We start from the raw sequence: 18,228 nt of genomic DNA on the forward strand, positions 1-18,228 counted from the left end.
TTCCTTTCCTTTCCTTTCCTTTCCTTTCCTTTCCTTTCCTTTCCTTTTTTCCTAAGCTAAAGCATCACTGCATCATCACAACTTCAGTGCTCATCACATCATCCAGAGCAACTCATCCAGTTCTTTATTTTGAGCTGGGGCTGTGCTTCTCCTTTCTAACACCTACTTTGGCTCCATGAATCAAGCTTCAAAGGCTGTCAGAGGCAGCATCTCTCTGTATCCTGCTTATGATGTGAATCTGGGTGGGTGGCCATGAGCATGCAGCCATGTGAGTGTTGCGTCTACACTAGCAAACTGCTTGCAAAGAAAATCTTTCATTTTCCAAAGTCTACAATTCCAACACAACCAGGCTTAAAGTTCAGTTAGTGCTTCACCAAGTGGCTGACCATCTAAAGCAACAACAAATAAACCAAAACAGTGAAATAAGAGAGAGACTGGGATGCAATGTTAAGTATGAAAGAAAACATTAGAAGCTGAGGTACTCTGTGGAAACACTGGTGTCTGAAAAATGTTCCTTTCTGTGTAAAGTCACTGAGCTTGGGTGGATTCATGTCCATTCTCTTAATTTTCCTAAATGCTGTTACATTCATTGCACCACTCAGTGTTGTGCTACTGACTCAGGTCATTAGGATACTCCAAATCCTCAGGAAGCAGCTGCCTTTGAAGGCAGAGCAGCTATGGTGTTATTTGTAGTGGACTAAATGTCTTTATTATCCATTAACTTTATGACCTTGAATGGCTTTAGGGTCTTCTCTGATGTTACTATTCCACTGGCTTCAAAGGTACTGTATATCAAATGTTGAAACTTCCCAGCCTGATAAAATCCCTTGATAAGACAGGTATTTAAAAGCATGAGCTGCAACTGATCCATTTGTACAAGAGTCAAGTGCTGATGAAACAGCCGCTTTGCTTACAGACCTGCTGATGGGCAGGGTCTTGGAGATGCCCCCAGATGTCGTGCTCGGGATCCCAGACTGTGAGACCCCTCAGCTCCAGGGGTACCGAGCTCCAGAGAGGCAGAGATGGGGGTGGCTTGGTGTGCTGTGAGCTGCAAACTGCCCTGAAAAGTTTGGTATAGCTCCACCTTTCCATGAGTTATCCCAGTGAAGAGGAAACACGTTTATTACTGGGCGCATGTGCCCACTGGAAAGCAGGACCCTCGCAGCTCCAAGCAGCAGGGGCCAAGGTCTGACACGCCTCCTCTTCCTTGTGTCAGCCTCTGCCAAGTGTGCACGGTGTGCGTGCAGAGGGGTGGGCTTCCAATATACCAATCTGTTGGAAAGGTAGGGGGAAGAAGTGGAACTTGCACTAAAATGGTCAGCATCTGGCCATCCTGAGGAAGAATCCATCCCTGCTCGTAGCCAGCTGTCTTGCCCCTTGTTTAAAATCTCAGTCCATAGCCATCCCCCTGGTGCTCCCCTGGGAACAGGTGAGAAAGGAACAGGCCACAAAACAGGAAAAAGCTGCCCACAGGCATTAGTCCAGAGTCCTTTCCTCAGCATTACCTTTAATTTCAAGCATGAACATATACATTGAGTTCTGGGAAATAAACCACTGCAGCTTTTCCCCTTCTGTCATGTTTCTTTTAAGCAGTCAGCAAGGAAGCTAACGAGGGCAGGTGTTCCCACACAAACATCCCCCTCTTCCCCTCATGCTGGGTCTTTTCTTCTTTCTTCATAGATCCCACCTGTGTTCTCAGGCTTGTGCTGGTGCTAGGATGGCTTTCCAAGACATGCTAATTATTTTTGCATATATATTTGGGGAAGGAGTTAGGTCCAAAGCACCTGAGATGTAATGAGGGCTATGTTCTTTGTCTGCTGCAGGTGGAACGAGTTTGTTTGCTTCTGGCCTCTCCCGGAGAAAGCACGGGACGCTTTGCAACTGCATGCGGTTGGAGATATGGAGAGCAGGGCTCCAGCAAGCGCTAAGGTATTTGGCAGCACAGTTTTAAGATGCCAGCCTCCATGGAGAGGCACACTGAGATAAGCGGGTGTGCGCTGAGCCCGTTACCTGAGTTAGTAGCTGTCAGCCAAGTAGCTTTGCCCATCTCTCCCCCTGTGTACTAGCCAGTCACTCAGCAAATACACTTGTTACTGGGGACAGTGAGCAAAACCAAAGCCTGTTGAGAAATCACTCAGAAAAAGAAGAGAAAACTCAGTAGCTGGTATCTTTATAGTATTTTCCAGTCTGGACTTACAAACAGTACAACCTAAGCCTCAAGCAGTTTTGGTGAAGTGTGCAGTTGTGCTCATTTCACAGATAAGAAAACTGATTTGTCCTTGATTCCTAGGGGATGAGGAGGCAGGGCTAGGAGGAGAACTTCTGCCTGCCCCATGTCTGTCTTTTTAAGCCAGCCTGATCTTACAGGAACCTTTCTGTGAGGCAAATGGTTTTTCGCTGCCAGCAGCTATACAAATACACTTGCAACACTGTGTACTTGAAATCCTCTGGCATGCTTTGTATCCACATGCAAAGTCAATTCTGGGAGACCAGGTCTCTGGCAGAAGCAAAATGTTAAATTATTTGACAGTGTAGATGCACTGTATGATGCACTGGTCACTAACGCATGAGAAGAGAGAGCCAAAAAACGTGCGGATACGTTGTGAGGCAATACCACTAAGGTGTATGGACAGACATATCTTGGCCTGTCTTCAAGACAGCTTCCTGCTGGGCTTCCAGCTCCATATGGAATATGTTTGTTGCATTCGTCGCACACAAAAGGCACCTACTTCTTAGAAACTGAAAGAACAGGCTTAACAGCATGACTAATGCACCTCCGTGGAAGCTTCCCAAGTGCTCTGCATGATGGGCACTCATACAGCTCCTGAACTGAAGCCAAGGAAAAGACAAACAAAGGGTGATAAGTGAGGCTGTGAACTTCATGTGATATTCAGAGACTAATGCTGTTAGCCCCTGTGTCTGAGTGTTCTTTGCTAATGCCGGGGGTGTTACTGAACAGGCTATGCAAACTGCTGGCTTAGTCTTCGATTTTTCTCCAGCTCAAGCCCATGGAAAATGTCAGATTAATATCAGAGGCACATAATTGAACGCTTGCTGATGAAATAGGTCAGTATTTCTACTCAGATTGTGTACTCTGCTGCAAAGACTTATGACAAACATCCCTGAGTGAGTATCGATCAAGCTTGCCTGGTACCAGTAACTCGTCACTCACAACTATATGGTGATCTTCGCTGGCACTAAACTTGCTTTGCAGCATAATTTTTAAGGGAGGTGCTTTATTTTTGCTTGAATGCAATAATTAATTCAGCATAATTTCACTTGTTCTCTGCTACTGCAAGATAATAATCTTCTTATATTCCTCTGTATATATCCCATCTTAGCATAAGCTCATAATAACACTGGTATTTAAAAAACATTCTATTTTCTGAACGCATTGGTGCTAGTTTTGGCAGTTAAGTATCTTTATAACAATCTTTCCCATGTGACTTCAGCAGCTAAACTCCTAAATAATAATGGTTTATAGTTCTAGAGCTGGGGTTTCTTCCAAATTTCCAGGAAGTGTTGAGGTTGTTAAATCATATCAAATTAGGTAGTTCGGACAGGAAGAAAGGCTGCAGGATAGTCAAAATAATGCAGCATCCTCTATGTTTTTCACTGCTGTAAAGCAGAGTTCTGAGGTCTCTGTAGGGATGCACACACTGGGGAAAAGGCAAATCCACAGACACTGCAACAGCATCAGCAATGGATCTTGGTGCTTGTTACTGCTCTTACCAGAGATACGCTTTGCAGCCAAACTACTGAATGACTCCTGCTGCTCATGAAAGGTTTGAGAGCTGTGTATTAATATTGTAATGACAAATAAATAGTATGTTATTGCCAGGTGGGTAAAAGGAGACGGGGAATGGAGAGCCTCCCTGCGGTGGGAGCAGGGGGAGGGAGCTCCTGGCTTCCCAAACCTGCTGCAAGGTCACAGGCTACACCTTCTCTTCAAGTGCAGAAAATGTGCAAGAAGTTGGAAGGTGGCACAGAATGCAATCAGAAGTCAATAACAGTCCTGACATCCCCTTCCTCCGTCACAGCCCTTCCAAAGTGCAATCACGCTCAGCTGGCATAAAATCCTGTACAGGCGCTGGCTGAGATGGTGCACTGTCACTTTTCCTCCTTCTTATCATAAAGATTAGGATCTGGGAGGATAATTTATACAACATTAAAAAGAACCATGAGACCTATGGGAGTTTGTGAAGGGTGGGTGCTAATGCTGGTATTTCCACTTTTTCCCATGATTTACTCCTGAATAGCGGCTGGCAGACGTCTGACAAGACTCGGAAATCCTTGCAGTGGCTTCAAGGCAGCGGGCATAGAGCACACCGGTTGTGCTGATGAGAGGATTAGTTACAGGGAGATTGAGTGACTTGCCCAAAGCCACGCAATAAATCTGTGTCACTTCTTAATCACTTGCAATCATCATCTTCACCTCCCTTGGAAATGCGTCATCTTCCCTTCCCTGGGAAATGTGTGCAGAAACATTACATCCTTCTATCGGCTTTCCGGAGGCGAAATCACCAATCATTTATACCTGCCTAAAAGTGATACAGTGGCCGATGCTCAGAGTGGCTTCCTTGCCGGTTTTGTTTGTCTTGCTATAAAAGTCCTGCAGTAAATACACGAGTCCTTGGCATTGTTGGCTTTTCATTAATACCCGAGATAGAGCACAATGCGAAAATTTGATCTGAAGCGCAGCTGGAGCCAAGAGGTCCCACCCCCTTTTCCACCCATCAGCGCACAAGCCAAGTGCCAGGACCTGCAGCTCGTAGTGCTGGTGTCACTCTTCCCCCTCCTGCAATTTGCAAACAGCCTGGTGACGTAGCAGAGCAGTGCTATTTGAACAGCCCCCGCACTCAAGGATTTTCTGAAATGAATTGGAGAGGAGTTGCTGGGCATACATGTGAGTGTGATACTAGGCAGTGTAAGGGGAAGAGTATACGCAGAGCATTATAACTCGCAGTAAGGCAGGAATGTTTTCTCAGCAGATCTGGCTCGATGAGCTAGCAGGTTGTTGCAGAGGCAAGAGGACTGGCTTCTTGTTCACTTTGCAGGGTAGATGGAGCTGGAAATGTCCTGTGAGCGGTCTGGGGAAGAAGGGTACAGGGATGTTCCTGCTGTTATATCTCACCTAAAAGATGCTCCTTAACATTGCTTTCCCACCTACAGCCTCCCCTATCCACCTTTGCCTTTGCTCCGTACACTTGTAGCAGCCCTCTAACCTGGGTGCTGCTTTGGCTGTGGTGCTGTTCCTGTCTGGGTGGGCAGGCAGCTGCCTCCTCCTGTGAGCAAACGGAGTGTTTCATCCATCACACACTGTGCAAAAACTAAGCTCTTCCTCACTTTTCTATCACTTCATTTCATAACTTCTTGCAGATTGCTTCATATCATCAGATCCGTCTTGTCATCTGACAGCACCTTCCACGCTTTGCTTTTTCAAAATCTCCTGTGAAATTCACCCATTTTGAACAAATCACTCCTAAACACTTTGCTTCTGAAGAAAAGACTTTTGAGTTATTTCTAGCAGAATCCTCTCCCTTGTAAAGGATCACAGTGTTTGTGTTACGTATCAGATTTCCTAGGGTGTGCTTTGAGAAGACCGCCAGGGCTGAGACCAGGCACTTGCTCTTTGCGTAGATGTGGCCCTGATGTTTAGTGCAGGCTGGATTAGCAGTGATCTATGCCAGTACTTAGACATGGTGTTCCCTACATGGAAGGAAGACAGGAATGGCTTACATGTGGTCTGCTGGAAGAGAAACTTGAAGATCTCCCTGAGAATTCAAGATCACTTTGGGCTGGATTTTTGGAGCTGTCTTTGTTGACCCATGGCATTGAGAGGGCTGAATGCTGACGTGTGTTTCTAGCAAGGCTGGCATCTGGGAGCTGTATCTGATTATCTCTGAAACCTGGAGAAGAGGGGGTGAAGGAGGAAGCTCCTTCATCAAGATGTAGGGAAAAGCAAGGTGTAAGGGACATTGTAGGGGACGTCTCTAGGAGGACTCCTGGTACAGGAGGCTGAATCGCTGCCTTAGGACCTTTCTCCTTAGTGGGGCTTTGGTCTGTACTGTGTGTCTGCGAAGACAGGCTGGAGAACTGCTGTCCCCAGTACCCACCAGTGCAGGAACCTTGTGGGGACTAGAAGAGCCCTGGCCACACCATGGAGGCTGTGGGGCCGGTGCTTTCCTACCTGCAGCCAGCAATTGTGTCTCAAGAGGAAAGCAAGCAGCGGTTGGCTACTTGCTGTTCGGGGACTGCTATCAGGTGACAGTGTATACAATAACACAGGTTTCATGTCTCCGATGGGATTTCCTTCACTCTGAATTACTTCCTCCGTACTTGTTGCTGTATGGATGCTTCAGCCCTTGCGTGGGGCTGCAGTTGCAGAGGGCTCTGTCCTCGTGTCCATCACATGGCCACCGGGCTGAGTGACTCACATGTGGCTGAAGGGGACAGCAGCGGGTGTGGGTGGCCACACAACCAGGGAGAAGGAATGGAGACTACAGTAGCAGAGGCATTTTCCTGCTGTGACATTCCTCAGGGCTTGTATTACTCTGCTAAGTGCCCACAAGGCGAATGTCCATGACGGAGATGCGTGCTCGTGTCCTCCCGGAGCCGGCTGCCCTCAGCGGCAGCCCCACAGGGTGAGGGGAAACGTCTCGAGCACCAAAATGTCCCTCTTCCAGATGGCCTTCTTCTGAGCCGCAGCTGTTTGTAGAGCAGTCCCAGGCACGTGGAAAATGACTTCTCCTGGTGCACCTCGCCAAAATGACTGAAGGTTATCCAAGGGCTTGAATCTAGCGTCTGCTTTGTGCTATGCCCAAGCATTGGTGTCAGTGAAGGGAAACAAATAATACAAATGGTTAACTCTGTTGGAAGGGAAAGGTTTTGTTTGTTTGTTTTTCAGTCTCAGAAGTTTTCATAAGGAAGATTCCCTTTGAACTCTTCAGCTTAGCTGAAGAAGGTGGAATTTTTTCTTGGCTGTTGCACCATTTCACGGGAAGTATTTATTAGCCCTAATACTTCAGGCAGCCAGTCTCTATTTTCCTGCTGGTGTTGCGTCAGTATCTGCAGAATCTTGAAAAATCCCCACCCCCACAAAGCCCCCAGACATGTGATGGGAGGAACACATGGTGGCACTTTTCACAGTGGGAACATCATGAGTTTCTTCACTGAGCCTGGAAGCAGCTCCCAGAAAAGCAACTCTAAGCACCCTTGTCTAGCCGGTGGGCCTGAGGACACTGCTCCCTCAGGCACTGCAGGCTGCAGGCTCCCCGGCTGCCCGCCTGCAGGGACCGTGTCCTTGTCCCCATGTGTCACCGAGATGCCAGGTCCCACACCCTGTCCGCTGCTGGAGGAGGGCCACAGGGATGTAATTCTCCGGTATGAGGAGTGGAAGCAGCACCTTTCCCCACACTTGGCATGTACAGGCTGCTGATGCACCATGAACAGCTCCAGTATGGTCACCAGAAGTAACAAGGGAGGGCTACTGAATAACCCGGTGTGTTTCAGCAGCTACATTGCCCTCTCTCTAGGTAATATTTTACTTCTGTTTTTAAGTTTTTGCTGTCCTCACATGACATTACACTGGAGAATAAAATATGTTATATCAAGCGTAGCATGTGTGCAGGGAAGGATGCATAAAAAATCACAGAAGACAAACTGATAAAAATCCTTTAATTTTTGGTTCCCAGAAAATCCAAACTCTCATGGTAATCTGTGCTATATGTCACTGACACTTCCAAAGCGTGCACTTCAGAGAGAAACAGGGTCTTGTGAAATGTGCGGGAGACTTAGCACTGGGGATGAAAGTCCTCAGCTCCTCTGTGAAGCCAACCCAGGGGGGCAGCAGCCGTGAAATTTTCTTTCCACTTTGCTGCCAAAGTGCCTTGGCTCTGACCCGGTGAAACCTCATCAGGAGAGGTACAATTCAGGTCACGGCTTGGCAAGCTCTTCACTGCATCAGGACTTTCAGGTTCATTTGGGGCAAAACTTAACCTCTTCTGCACACACGTGGCAGCCCTCCAGTGCAGGGCTCTTGCAAAAAAAGAAAAAAAAAAGAAAAAAGAAAAAAAAAAAAGAAAAAGAAAAGGCAATATGGCATTGTCATGAGCTTCATGTGTGCTAGGATGCATTGCTGGATACGTGCATCCACAATGGGTAGGTAATTGTTTATGGGGCTGTGGGTAGGGCTTTAGGGCCAGCTGTGCAGGGAGGACATCCAAGGAAAATTCTCTGGGGAGGAAGGGTTTCCCTGATGGGAAGGGGGTCTGCTCCGTCAGGAGGGAGGGATGGGGGCACATCTCCTACACAGCCACGGTGCTGCCTCTCTGTGATGCAGGACGAGAGTGTCTTCTGTCAAACCCGAGCCAGGCTGGCTGCTGGGGTTAATGAGTGCAATGGGAAATGGCCCTTTCACAGCCAGCCTTACCCTGCAAGGCACCACCCCTTGTGATTTTCCAGGCAGAAAGGCTCTGGCGCAGCGTTGCAGGGTTCGGGGGATTACTTATTCACTGTGTTCCTGGAACAGCTCCAGCCTTCCTGTCCCTGCCTCCAGTGTACAAATTCATCAAGTATCCACAGGGCTCACAATCCCCCGCGGCAAGAGAAGACAGCAGGGAGGTGATTCATATCGCAGAGCACACCGTCTCCGAAGGACCTGCAGGATTTGGGGAAGGCTGAGCCGGCATCCTCCCTTCTTCCACCTCACTAACGCTTGTTCAGGGTAATTAAGGCAGCAGACTCGGTCCGGATGGATTTCATTGCCGGGGCCATCGGAGGTAAATAAATAAAGAGGTGCTTGTTGATGAAAGCGGGTAGCTGTGTTTCCTTGCTGCTAAGCTGGGAGTCTTTCTGTGGGGGCTGCTTGGTGAAACCCTCTCCTGCTTTAACAAGCAATCATAGCAATGTCATCAGGGCAGAGAGCATGCTGAGATTTCCTTGTCTGAGGTCATTGCCCTGCAATCTGCTCCCTGATGCCAGCGGGAGGAAATGAGAGACAAAGTGGGACACGCTGCGTGCGGACACAAAGCAGCGGGTACAGCCCGGGCAGTAAATCCCAGCATGGCTGAGGGGGTCCTGGCAGGGGCTGGCTGTGGATGCTGAGGACACGGGGGGGGCGCTGAGGACACGGCTGGCAAGGTGGGAGGGGTGGAGGCTCGGCTTTGTCGCAGCCGGGAAGGTCTGAGCGAATGGCATGTGCGTGGTTTCGGGCTGAGATGCGCTGGCAGCTGCTGTGGTTATTTCTGTGCAGGCGTGTTACATAGCAGGCTTCAGTATGGGAGAAAATAGGTTAGCTGCACTTCAAAAAAGGAAAAGGAGAAATGTGCTATTTCATTTTAGACATTTTTAGAGCACATGCTGTTCAAGCCCAGCTTTATTTTAAACCACAAAATATAGGCACCGGGCTCATATCTCTTCTGAAATCTGCCTGCCAGATCTAGCCTGGCATCAAGTACCAGGACAAGAGGCTTGGGGTTGCCGCTGCCAGGGACCAGGTAACCTGGCCACATGGCTGGGATGCCCAGCCCAAGCCTGCACGTCAGAGCTGCTGAACTGGGATGACTTTTGCCCTGCCGCCCCTTTTGCTTCTTGGTGCAAGCAGGATGAGGCTCAGAGTCTCAGCCCTGGAGGTGCCAGCTGCTCCAGGCTTTGGTCTTCCCAGGGTGCTGGGGGACCCTGCTTGGGAAGGGCCCCTCCTGGGAGAGGGGGATACAGCCAACCCCTCCCCAGCAGCTCACCCCTCTCCGCCTCTTTCCTTGCTGACTTCAGAGCATGCAGAGGAGTTGGGAGCCCTGTGCTGGGGCTGGCAATGGGAAGCCCATCCCAGAGGGATTCACCAAACCTCCTCTGATGGGTGGTGTGAATGGCTGGGCTTGACTGTGTTTGCTGGTTGGAGACCTTTGCTTGTGTTGGCACAGCTGTAGCTGGCAGACAGGGGTGCTTTCTGCTGTGCTGTTCCCTGCTGGGAGCTTACACAAAGGCTTCTGCAAGGTAACCAAGCTGCAAGGCCTACCCCAACATGGGACAGCTTCCAGGGCTGGGACAAATTTTCTGTGGGAACCGGGATGTTGTGGTGATGAGTTTACTTCACAGTTTGTGTTTGTTAGAGCTGAAGCAGTTTTTGTGTTCCCAAGGAGGCTGCAAACCCAACTGGAGTGCATCAAACTACTCAAGAGGCAACACAGATCACAACAGAATCACAGAATCACAGAATGGTTTGGGTTGGAAGGGAACTTACAGATTTTTTTCCCCTGCCACAGGCAGGGACACCTCTCACCAGACCAGGTTGCCCAAAGCCCCATCCAGCCTGGCCTTGAACACCTCCAGGGATGGGGCATCCACAGCTTCTCTGGGCAGCCTGTGCCAGTGCCTCACCTCCCTCTGAGTGAACAATTTCTTCCTAGTATTAAATCTAGATGTACACTCTTTTAGTTAAAAGCCAGTATCCCTTGTGCTATCACTACCCTCCCTGACAAAGAGTCCCACTCTAGCTTTTTTGTAGGTCCCTTCAGGTACTGGAAGGCCTTTATAAGGTCTCACTGGAGCCTTCTCTTCTCCAGGCTGAACAACCCCAACTCCCTCAGCCTGTCTTCGTAGGAGAGGTGCTCCAGCCCCATGATCATCTTTGTGGTCCTCCTCTGGACTTGTTCTAATACATCCATTTCCTTGTGCTGGGGACTCAGAGCTGGGTGCAGGGCTCAAGGTGGGGTCTCACAAGAGCAGAGCAGAGGGGGACAATCACCTCCATTGCCCTGCTGGCCATGCTTCTTTGATGCAGCCCAGGATTCAGTTGGCTTTCTGGGCTGTAAGTGCACATTTCTTGCTCATGTCAGGCATCTCATCAATCACCACCCCCAGGTCCCTTTCCTCAGGGTTGATCCCAATCCATTCTCCGTCTCTGTATTTGTGCTTGGGATTGCACTGGCCCCTGTGCAGGACCTTGCACTTGGCCTTGTTGGCCACAGAGTTGTAACCTTGATCTGTTTTCAGAATGTTTTGGACAAAGCATGGCTTAAGTACCCCAGAAAAGCAGCAGGGATGCTGCCCTTCTGAAACCCACGTAACCTCCCAGCCTGGCTCAGGCACCTGCACAAATGTTGTGCATCTCCTCTGGGATATTGCTTCTGTGTCCATGGGACAGGGTCAGCATCTTCAGCCAGGAAAGCAGTGACCTGCTGCTGTGCCTCCAGAAGACAATACCATGTGAGAAGCATGCCTAGTGGCTATGGAGACTTTCAATAACCACTAAATGTGGTGGGATGCCCCAGAAAGCTGCTTATAAGGATGTAAGGATGTCCTTCTTGGCCAATAAAGCCAGCTATGATTTGAGAAAGAGGTTGGACCAGAAATCTCCTGAAGTCCTTTCCAGCTTGAATTTCCCCATGTGTGTTTTGTAGCCCTGCTCCTGCATCAGCCCACGCCTGGCAGAGGATGTGTACCGATGCCTGGGGCTACTGCTGACCTGGGGATGACCTGACCCTTGTCCCAGCAGCAGGGATTTGGGATGGGGCAGCTGAGTCATCCAGCACCGCCCCAACAGGGTGGCAGAGCTGCCAGGGCTGCTTCCCTGCACCCTGCTGCGAGGTTACACAGCGGGAACACGCAGCCCAAGGGCAGATAAAATAACCCACCTATGGAGGGAACGCGCTGTCTCTCTTGCTGGCCACAGCCAGGGTCACGTTACTGGAAGGAGCTCAGCTTCTGTAGAATATGGGATGTTTCTTATGCTCCCAGCTCTTCACAACATAAAGGCCTTTGGAAACTGCTGTCTACCCACCCAAAGCACAAGGCCATGATCCCTGCTGCTTCCAGGGTCTTGGAGCCAGGACTGTGCCCCCGCTGGGAGCTATTGAAGGCTGGTGGGCTCTGTGAGGGGCCACTGACTCTCTGCTGACTGCTATTGCTGTGACCAGGACCCCTCCTTATTTTAGTTGCTTGGCCAAAGTGGCCTGATTGTGAAGAGAAGGTGAGCTACCCGTTTTTGGGATGTGTGTGTAGGGGATGCTGCAGCCCCTGTGCAGTACCTGAGAACATCCCAATGCAGTAGGTGTGACAAACGTGTCCCTGCAGCACATGGGGATCACTCACCTGGCTTTGCCACCTGTTTCCCTCACAGCCAGGGTGATGTTACTCCCTGAGTGTCCCATAGGACCCCTCTCCCTGTATGCATGCTATGCATAGCTGGCCTTGTTCGGTTCTGCCCCGCAGACAGTGCACGTATGGGTCATGCTATCTTTGTCCCAGGCTATTAATATCGGGTGACATTGTGTGGAGCCCTTCTTCCTCAGCCTTTGACAGACTTGGCTGGGCTCCTTGGCTCTTAAAACTTAACTCTGTTGGCTCTTAGGGAGCACAGTTCACAGCAGGCCTTGGTAGCTCAGAGGTGTTGGGGCTCACGCATCCACTTTGATGGGGGCAGTGACAAATTTGCCTTTATGCTCTCCCCCCACTTGGTCAGTCCTTGAACCAAGGTGTGCAGGAGCTCTTTGGGCTGAGCAGCAGAGTGAAGCAGGCTGGTTTGGGGCAAACAAACCCGGGTTTGCTGCCTGCTGCCGGCCAGGAAGCTGGCACAGGGCAGGTGGCCCCGGGTTACTCGGTGCGTTGTCACTGCCTGCGCAGCGCAGCTGCTTCGCTCCTTCCAGCTGGGTTACGTGTGCTCCAACCCCCTTCCAACCTTCTCCCATTTTAATCCAGAAATACAGAAAGTCATTTCTTGGCCCATTTTTACCTTTGCTGTTATTTATCTGTGTGCAGAGACTCCTACAGAACAACCCTCATTTTCCTGCAAGCAGGGCACTGTACTTTTATTTATTTTTTTCTGAGCTGTGCACTTCAGGATTGCTTCCCAGTGACTCCCACCAGCAGCTGCTGCTTTTCCCCAAAACATGGCAGCATTTTCAGAGCTCCCAGGCAGCCCTGTGCAATCACAGATGAATGTGCCCAGTGAAACACCCACAGCAACTACTGTATTTTTAAATAACTTATTTTTTTAAAAGAAGGAGTCACCGGGAGGCTGTTTCCAGCTGTGCACTGTGTCTGTGACTGCCCTGATGGGCTCACTCACGAGCTTGATTGCTGTGTAAATGACTCACGGGGGCACAGCTCTGCTGTTGCCCAGCCTGATCCCCTCTCAGCTCACTTGGCATCCACAGACCGGGGGGAATTCAGCTGCTCAGGCCCCGTGCCCTGTCCTGTGGCGGTGAGGCAGGGATGGAGGTTGAGCTACTTGTTGCCATATCCCCACTGCAGCTCCTTCGCTCTGCTCATCTGCCACCGAGGCAGTAACGTTGTCTGATAGGATTAATGCGCTTCCAACGCTGGTGGCTATTTTAAGGTCTTGAGCTGTGGCTGGGTGTCGATGCAGGGCTGACAAATCCCCCTAGCACACTGGAAATGGTGCTGCTCTCCCAGGCAGCTGCATGCAGGGTGTGCTGCTGGGCATACCAGCTTTGTGTATACCCTCCCTGTGCCTTCATCCTGCCCTGTCCCACGCCAACCTGGCCTCCTGCACAATGCTCTCTCGTCTCCAGCCTTCAAACCTTACTTTTGTTCCTTGCTTTGCTTTTGCAGTGTACAGTGTTTGGTGCACATGGGAGATGCTTTTCAGAGGCTTAACCCAGTGAATTAGTGCTAATGAAATAGGGTAAACCCAATGACGTCCTCACCCAGGGCTCCAGCTGTGCCCTGCGGAGTGCAGCCAGGATGTGTCCTGTCCCTGGCATGCAGGAGGCAGCAGGAGCACTGTTGCTGTCCTCAAGGCAGAAAACAGGTTGCTGAGAGCCTGTAGTGCCCGGGGACCACCCCTCTCTTAAAAGCGTCCTCGTGACTGCGGCTTTTATTCCTTAATATTCCCAAGTCAAGCACAGAGAGCCAAAATTGTTCCAGAGCCCCCTCGTGCTTCACTCCTCATGCAAGGATGCTTGCTTATGGCGCAGAGAGGCTTCAGTGACAAAGCTGAGAGGGGGAACAGCCCAGTATTGTGGATCATCCCCTCAGCCTTCCCACTGGGTCCCCTTTCTGTAGGGCCACACAGAGCCCCCACAGCTGGCAGCATGCATGCAGCTAGCGAGGCTTTCTGTGTTTTTCCCAGCCCTGCCTTGCACCCTGGTATTACTGATCCTGTCAGATTTCCTGTGGTGCTCAGATTCACTCTCTTAGCATGCTTTGATCGCTCATAGAAACCCACGTGTTTTGCTCCGTCTCTGTTGGCTCAGGCATTGGAGCTGGAGAGCAACCTGCTGCCAGGGACTGTCGGGCTCTGCAGCTGCATTTTCCTGCTGTCCCCTTAATGACCTCCTGGGGAAAAGGGCCTGTCATGATGTGTGCTGGTAACCGTCTCCAAAAACCTCTCTGTTTCAGGTGGCCTCAGCACAGCAGTGGGGTATCCGCTGGACACAGTGAAGGTACCTGTTTAAACTATTTCTTGACCACAGACTGAAAACAAATAGGCCATCTGGATGTTTTTCTCCTTTCAGAAAACAAGTCCCATGACTGAGTGCTTTCAGTTTTGTCACTGCAACATGTTTCGTTTTGTTTGTGTTGGTTTTCTCTTTAAGATTTTTTTTTTTTTTTTTTGAGGGTGTGTGTGCTGTTTTATGTCTGATTAACTACTTTGCTATGGCATTTGTTGATGGTTTTTAAACCTGATGCCCGTATTTCTAAGTTGCCCCTGTATTTGTAGGTGAGAATTCAGACGGAGAGGCATTACAAAGGCATTTGGCACTGCATTCAAGAAACATACCGGACAGAAAAAGTAAGTACCTCTCACCAGCTGCTGATACATGTTATGGATGGCTTCTTGTTTCAGAGGAGCAGAGCTGCCTTAGCTTGGGGAGGACAGGCAGCAGTTGTACAAGCACTGGCTGGGAGAAGGGTTAGGATGAATTTTAGCTTTGCCACTGATCTGTAAGATGTAAATAAGCTTTAGCTCAGCAGTGAATGGACAGTGTTTTCAAGCAGATACATTCCCTTGTCATTCTCTCTTAAAAGTCTTATTTTTTCCTCTGTTTCCAACCAGGTTCTGGGATTTTACAAAGGGGTGTCTGCATCGGTCTTCTCAGTATCGCTGATTTCGTCCGTTTCATTTGGTACCTACAGAAACTTCCTTTGTAACATCTGCAAGCTGCGATACGGCGCTGCTGACGCCAAGCCTTCCAAGCTGGACGTTTCCCTGGCTGGAGGTGCTGCTGGTGCCGTGCGGGTAGGTGAGCAGCCAAGCAGGAAAGCACAACCATGGGTCTTGTTCACAGACACACAGGGCTGGAAAAGCAGCGATGTGTTCTGCCGGGGGCTCAGCGGGAGGCTGGCTTGTTTTCTTGTGGGGTCCTGCTCTGTGACCTTGGCAAATGCAAAACAAAACAGCAAGGAAGAAAAGCAACCTGGGCAGCAAATGTTCCCAGTGGCTCTAATTGCAGGTTTATGTAAGAAAGGCGTAAGTCCGTGTGCAAAGCACGGGCTGGTGTTCTGGCAGGGGCAGAAAGACCTGGCTGGTCACTGAGGGCTGCCAGCGGGTATCGCCTTCCTGCAAAAAGGCTGTCAGAAAAGGACAGAAAGACAATTCCTCACCTGCAGCTCTGTGGGGCTGGGGGCAGCTGGAGCTGTCACCTGGAGGAATTAATGTGTGCCCACAGTGAGCAGTGTCATGGTGTGGGGGAGCAGCTCCGGAGTTTCCCATAGGCAGATGGATGTTTGTGAGCATCTGCAGGCACCATGAAGCCCATTACCCCGGGAGGAAACATGCACACAGTCACAGGCAGGTGGAGGCAATCCAGGTGTTAGGTAATAAACAATATTGCCTGAAAAGGTGGGAGACATAATCTGAGGGCTCAGGCAGGATGCACATCACAGTTTAAAAGTGAAGGTTTAAGTTACATTCTCTAATATTACAGGTTGTGCTGATGGCACCCAGTGAAGTGGCTAAAGTTCGGATGCAGACCCAGAGGAACCCTCATCCTTCTGCCACATCTGCCCAGCCCAACTCCAAGCCAAAATACCGAGGGTCTCTGCACTGTCTGAAGGTGATCGCCAAGGAGGAAGGCTTTGGGGGTCTCTACAAGGGCTGCTCTGCATTGCTCTGCAGGGATTGCTCTTCTTCTGCAATATATTTCCTTACCTATTCTACCCTCTGTGACTGGCTCACGCCAGCTGGGAAAAATAAACCAGGTGGGTATGGGAAAGAATCTTGGGTCACCTGCAAAAGTGGCTTATTTTGTACTGTGCTAAGAGGGAAATTGTGCTCTCAGGCTGCTGGGGCTGTGGTGGGTGTATAGGGCTGATGATGGGCCAGATCTGAAGTCTCCCAGTTGTGATTTGGCTCCAAAAACCAAACATCCAGTTTCAGAAAAGACCACGTAGGTGCCATTCCCCAGTGAGCATCTTCCTGAGAGCTGTGGCAGAGCCAGCTGAAGCGGGCGTCAGTGCTCTCAGCTGCTTCACACCTCTGTGTGTGGCAGTGAAGCGGTGCTGCCCCTGCATCAGCCCCTGCGATGAAAGCAAAAACAAGCATGTTGTGAAACCAAGGGGCACGTGGTCAGTGTGAGATCACACAGCTGCATGAGCTGGACAAAAAATAGCTTTTGGAAAACAGGTTAAAAGGTTAAAAAAGCTTTTGTTTGCCATGAGCTTGAGGAAAGAATGCTCTCTTCCTCTTCCTCGTCTATCCCAGAAACACAGCTCGCTTTTTGAGCTGCAGCTCCTCCATCCTGCAATTGTCTGGCTCCCTAAGAGGCTGCCAGCTCCCTTACACATCGTCCTGCAGGAGCAGGGCCGGCTGTGGCCATGGCTCAGAGCGCCCGGCCGTGGGGAGCCGCGACGTGTCCCGCTGGGATGGCAGCACGGTGTGAGGGGAGATGCAGGCCTGTGCCCTGGGAAGGCCAAGTCCTTCACACAGCGTGTGTGGCCTCACAGCTCCTTCCTGTCTGCCCCCCTGCCCCTAAAATTGTAGCATGAGGTTTGGAAAGACTTAAAGTGTCTGAGGAAAACAAATCTGAGCTGCTTCTAGTCACACTGGTGCAAGGCCGGGGTTCACTGCTCCTCCCTCTGCTCTCTCCCACAGGTTTCCTGGTCGTGCTGCTTTCTGGTGGCTTTGCTGGAGTCCTGGCCTGGGGATTAGCTACCCCCATGGACGTCCTCAAATCACGGATGCAAGTGGATGAGTCGGGGCAGGACAAGTACAAGGGCCTCATCCACTGTGCGAGACAAAGCGTGAGAGAGGAGGGCGTGAAAGTGCTTTTCAAGGGTTTGGGGCTGAACTGCATTCGGGCCTTTCCTGTGAACATGGTGGTGTTTGTCACATATGAAGCTGTACTGAGATTTACGGATCATTTTACAAACAAAAAGTAGCTCATGCAGCTCTGTTGTGAGGTGTATTTTGTTGAGGTTGTTTTATTTTTGTAGCACAACACGCACAACCGCTGAGCCCTGCTCTCTGCTGATGGACAGCGTAAGAAGCAGGGGCATTGCAACACAACGCCAGATGACCAACATCCTTGTTTTCTTCTTATAGGATTACAAACTCATCAGGGAGTCTTGCATTTGTGTACAACATCCCTTTTATCTTGTTAATGTATTTATACTGTAGCTGCTGAGACTTTTGTGAATATTTATGCTCTAAAAAGCTACTAGTCTTAGAGATTTTGGGAAAGGTTTCATTTTCTGTTCCACCTGCACAGAAAACAACCTTCACTGCTGAAGTTGAAGGGACTTTGTGTACGATTTAACACTACACGGTGTGTCCTGTAAGGCATTCACTGAGTAATTTACAGATTTGTACTTCAATCCACAACTGGTGGACTGTTCATTCCCAGCTGTAATTCTGCCCAAGTTCTCTACGATTACATCCCTTCAGTAGCAGCTGAAATATGAATCTCCTTGCTTTTTCCTGGCATTTTTTCATGAGTGGCAGAGATAGTCTGCTTACGTAATCGCTCTAATGGCCTCATTGGAAGTGAAAACAGGCATCAATTCTGGAAATCACGTGTTTTTCTCCCAGCGCAGTCCCCAGCCACAGATCCTGAGTCCCCTTCTGGCAGTTGAGCGCACCGCATGCCTGGCGGTGGCCAGAGCTTCCACAACCCTCTCTGGTCCTGCAAGGAGGGCTGGGGTGGATGCTAGAAAGCTTTGCTCCTCAGAGGAGAGACTGCCATGAAATCTGTGCGTTGGGCAGCTAGGTAAGTTGAAGAAGAATCGCAGAACTGTATAGCTAAGATTTGCTACTTAAAAAAAAAA

At 49.9% G+C, this 18,228-nt stretch overlaps 1 protein-coding gene across 3 annotated transcripts; it reads left to right on the forward strand.

The window, feature by feature from the left end:
* Nucleotides 1–1,960: 1,960 nt before the first annotated feature.
* On the forward strand, nucleotides 1,961–18,228 carry SLC25A47 (solute carrier family 25 member 47). Of its 3 annotated transcripts, none has more exons than XM_035327962.1 (6): nucleotides 1,961–3,126; nucleotides 14,362–14,405; nucleotides 14,684–14,755; nucleotides 15,100–15,202; nucleotides 15,891–16,164; nucleotides 17,057–18,228. In XM_035327962.1, the coding sequence occupies exons 5-6, from the start codon at nucleotides 15,900–15,902 to the stop codon at nucleotides 17,341–17,343; spliced, it is 552 nt and encodes a 183-aa protein (XP_035183853.1). In that variant the 5' UTR covers nucleotides 1,961–3,126; nucleotides 14,362–14,405; nucleotides 14,684–14,755; nucleotides 15,100–15,202; nucleotides 15,891–15,899; the 3' UTR covers nucleotides 17,344–18,228. The 3 variants fall into 3 exon arrangements, with proteins under 3 accessions (XP_035183853.1, XP_035183852.1, XP_035183851.1); XM_035327961.1 differs by lacking the exon at nucleotides 1,961–3,126 and adding an exon at nucleotides 7,714–8,780 and having other exon boundaries at nucleotides 15,020–15,202; XM_035327960.1 differs by lacking the exon at nucleotides 1,961–3,126 and adding an exon at nucleotides 8,854–9,037 and having other exon boundaries at nucleotides 15,020–15,202.

Source organism: Oxyura jamaicensis, chromosome 5 (genome assembly GCF_011077185.1).
Source record: "Oxyura jamaicensis isolate SHBP4307 breed ruddy duck chromosome 5, BPBGC_Ojam_1.0, whole genome shotgun sequence".
In the NCBI taxonomy this organism is placed as follows: domain Eukaryota; kingdom Metazoa; phylum Chordata; class Aves; order Anseriformes; family Anatidae; genus Oxyura; species Oxyura jamaicensis.

Bases quoted from the DNA above. Each gene is read 5' to 3' on its own strand.
- SLC25A47 (XM_035327960.1), top strand. From the start codon at position 8,992: ATGAGAGACAAAGTGGGACACGCTGCGTGCGGACACAAAGCAGCGG. The intron at 9,038-14,361 runs GTACAGCCCGGG...TCTCTGTTTCAG, and splicing joins GTGCGGACACAAAGCAGCGG to GTGGCCTCAGCACAGCAGTG. The intron at 16,165-17,056 runs GTGGGTATGGGA...TCTCTCCCACAG, and splicing joins AGCTGGGAAAAATAAACCAG to GTTTCCTGGTCGTGCTGCTT.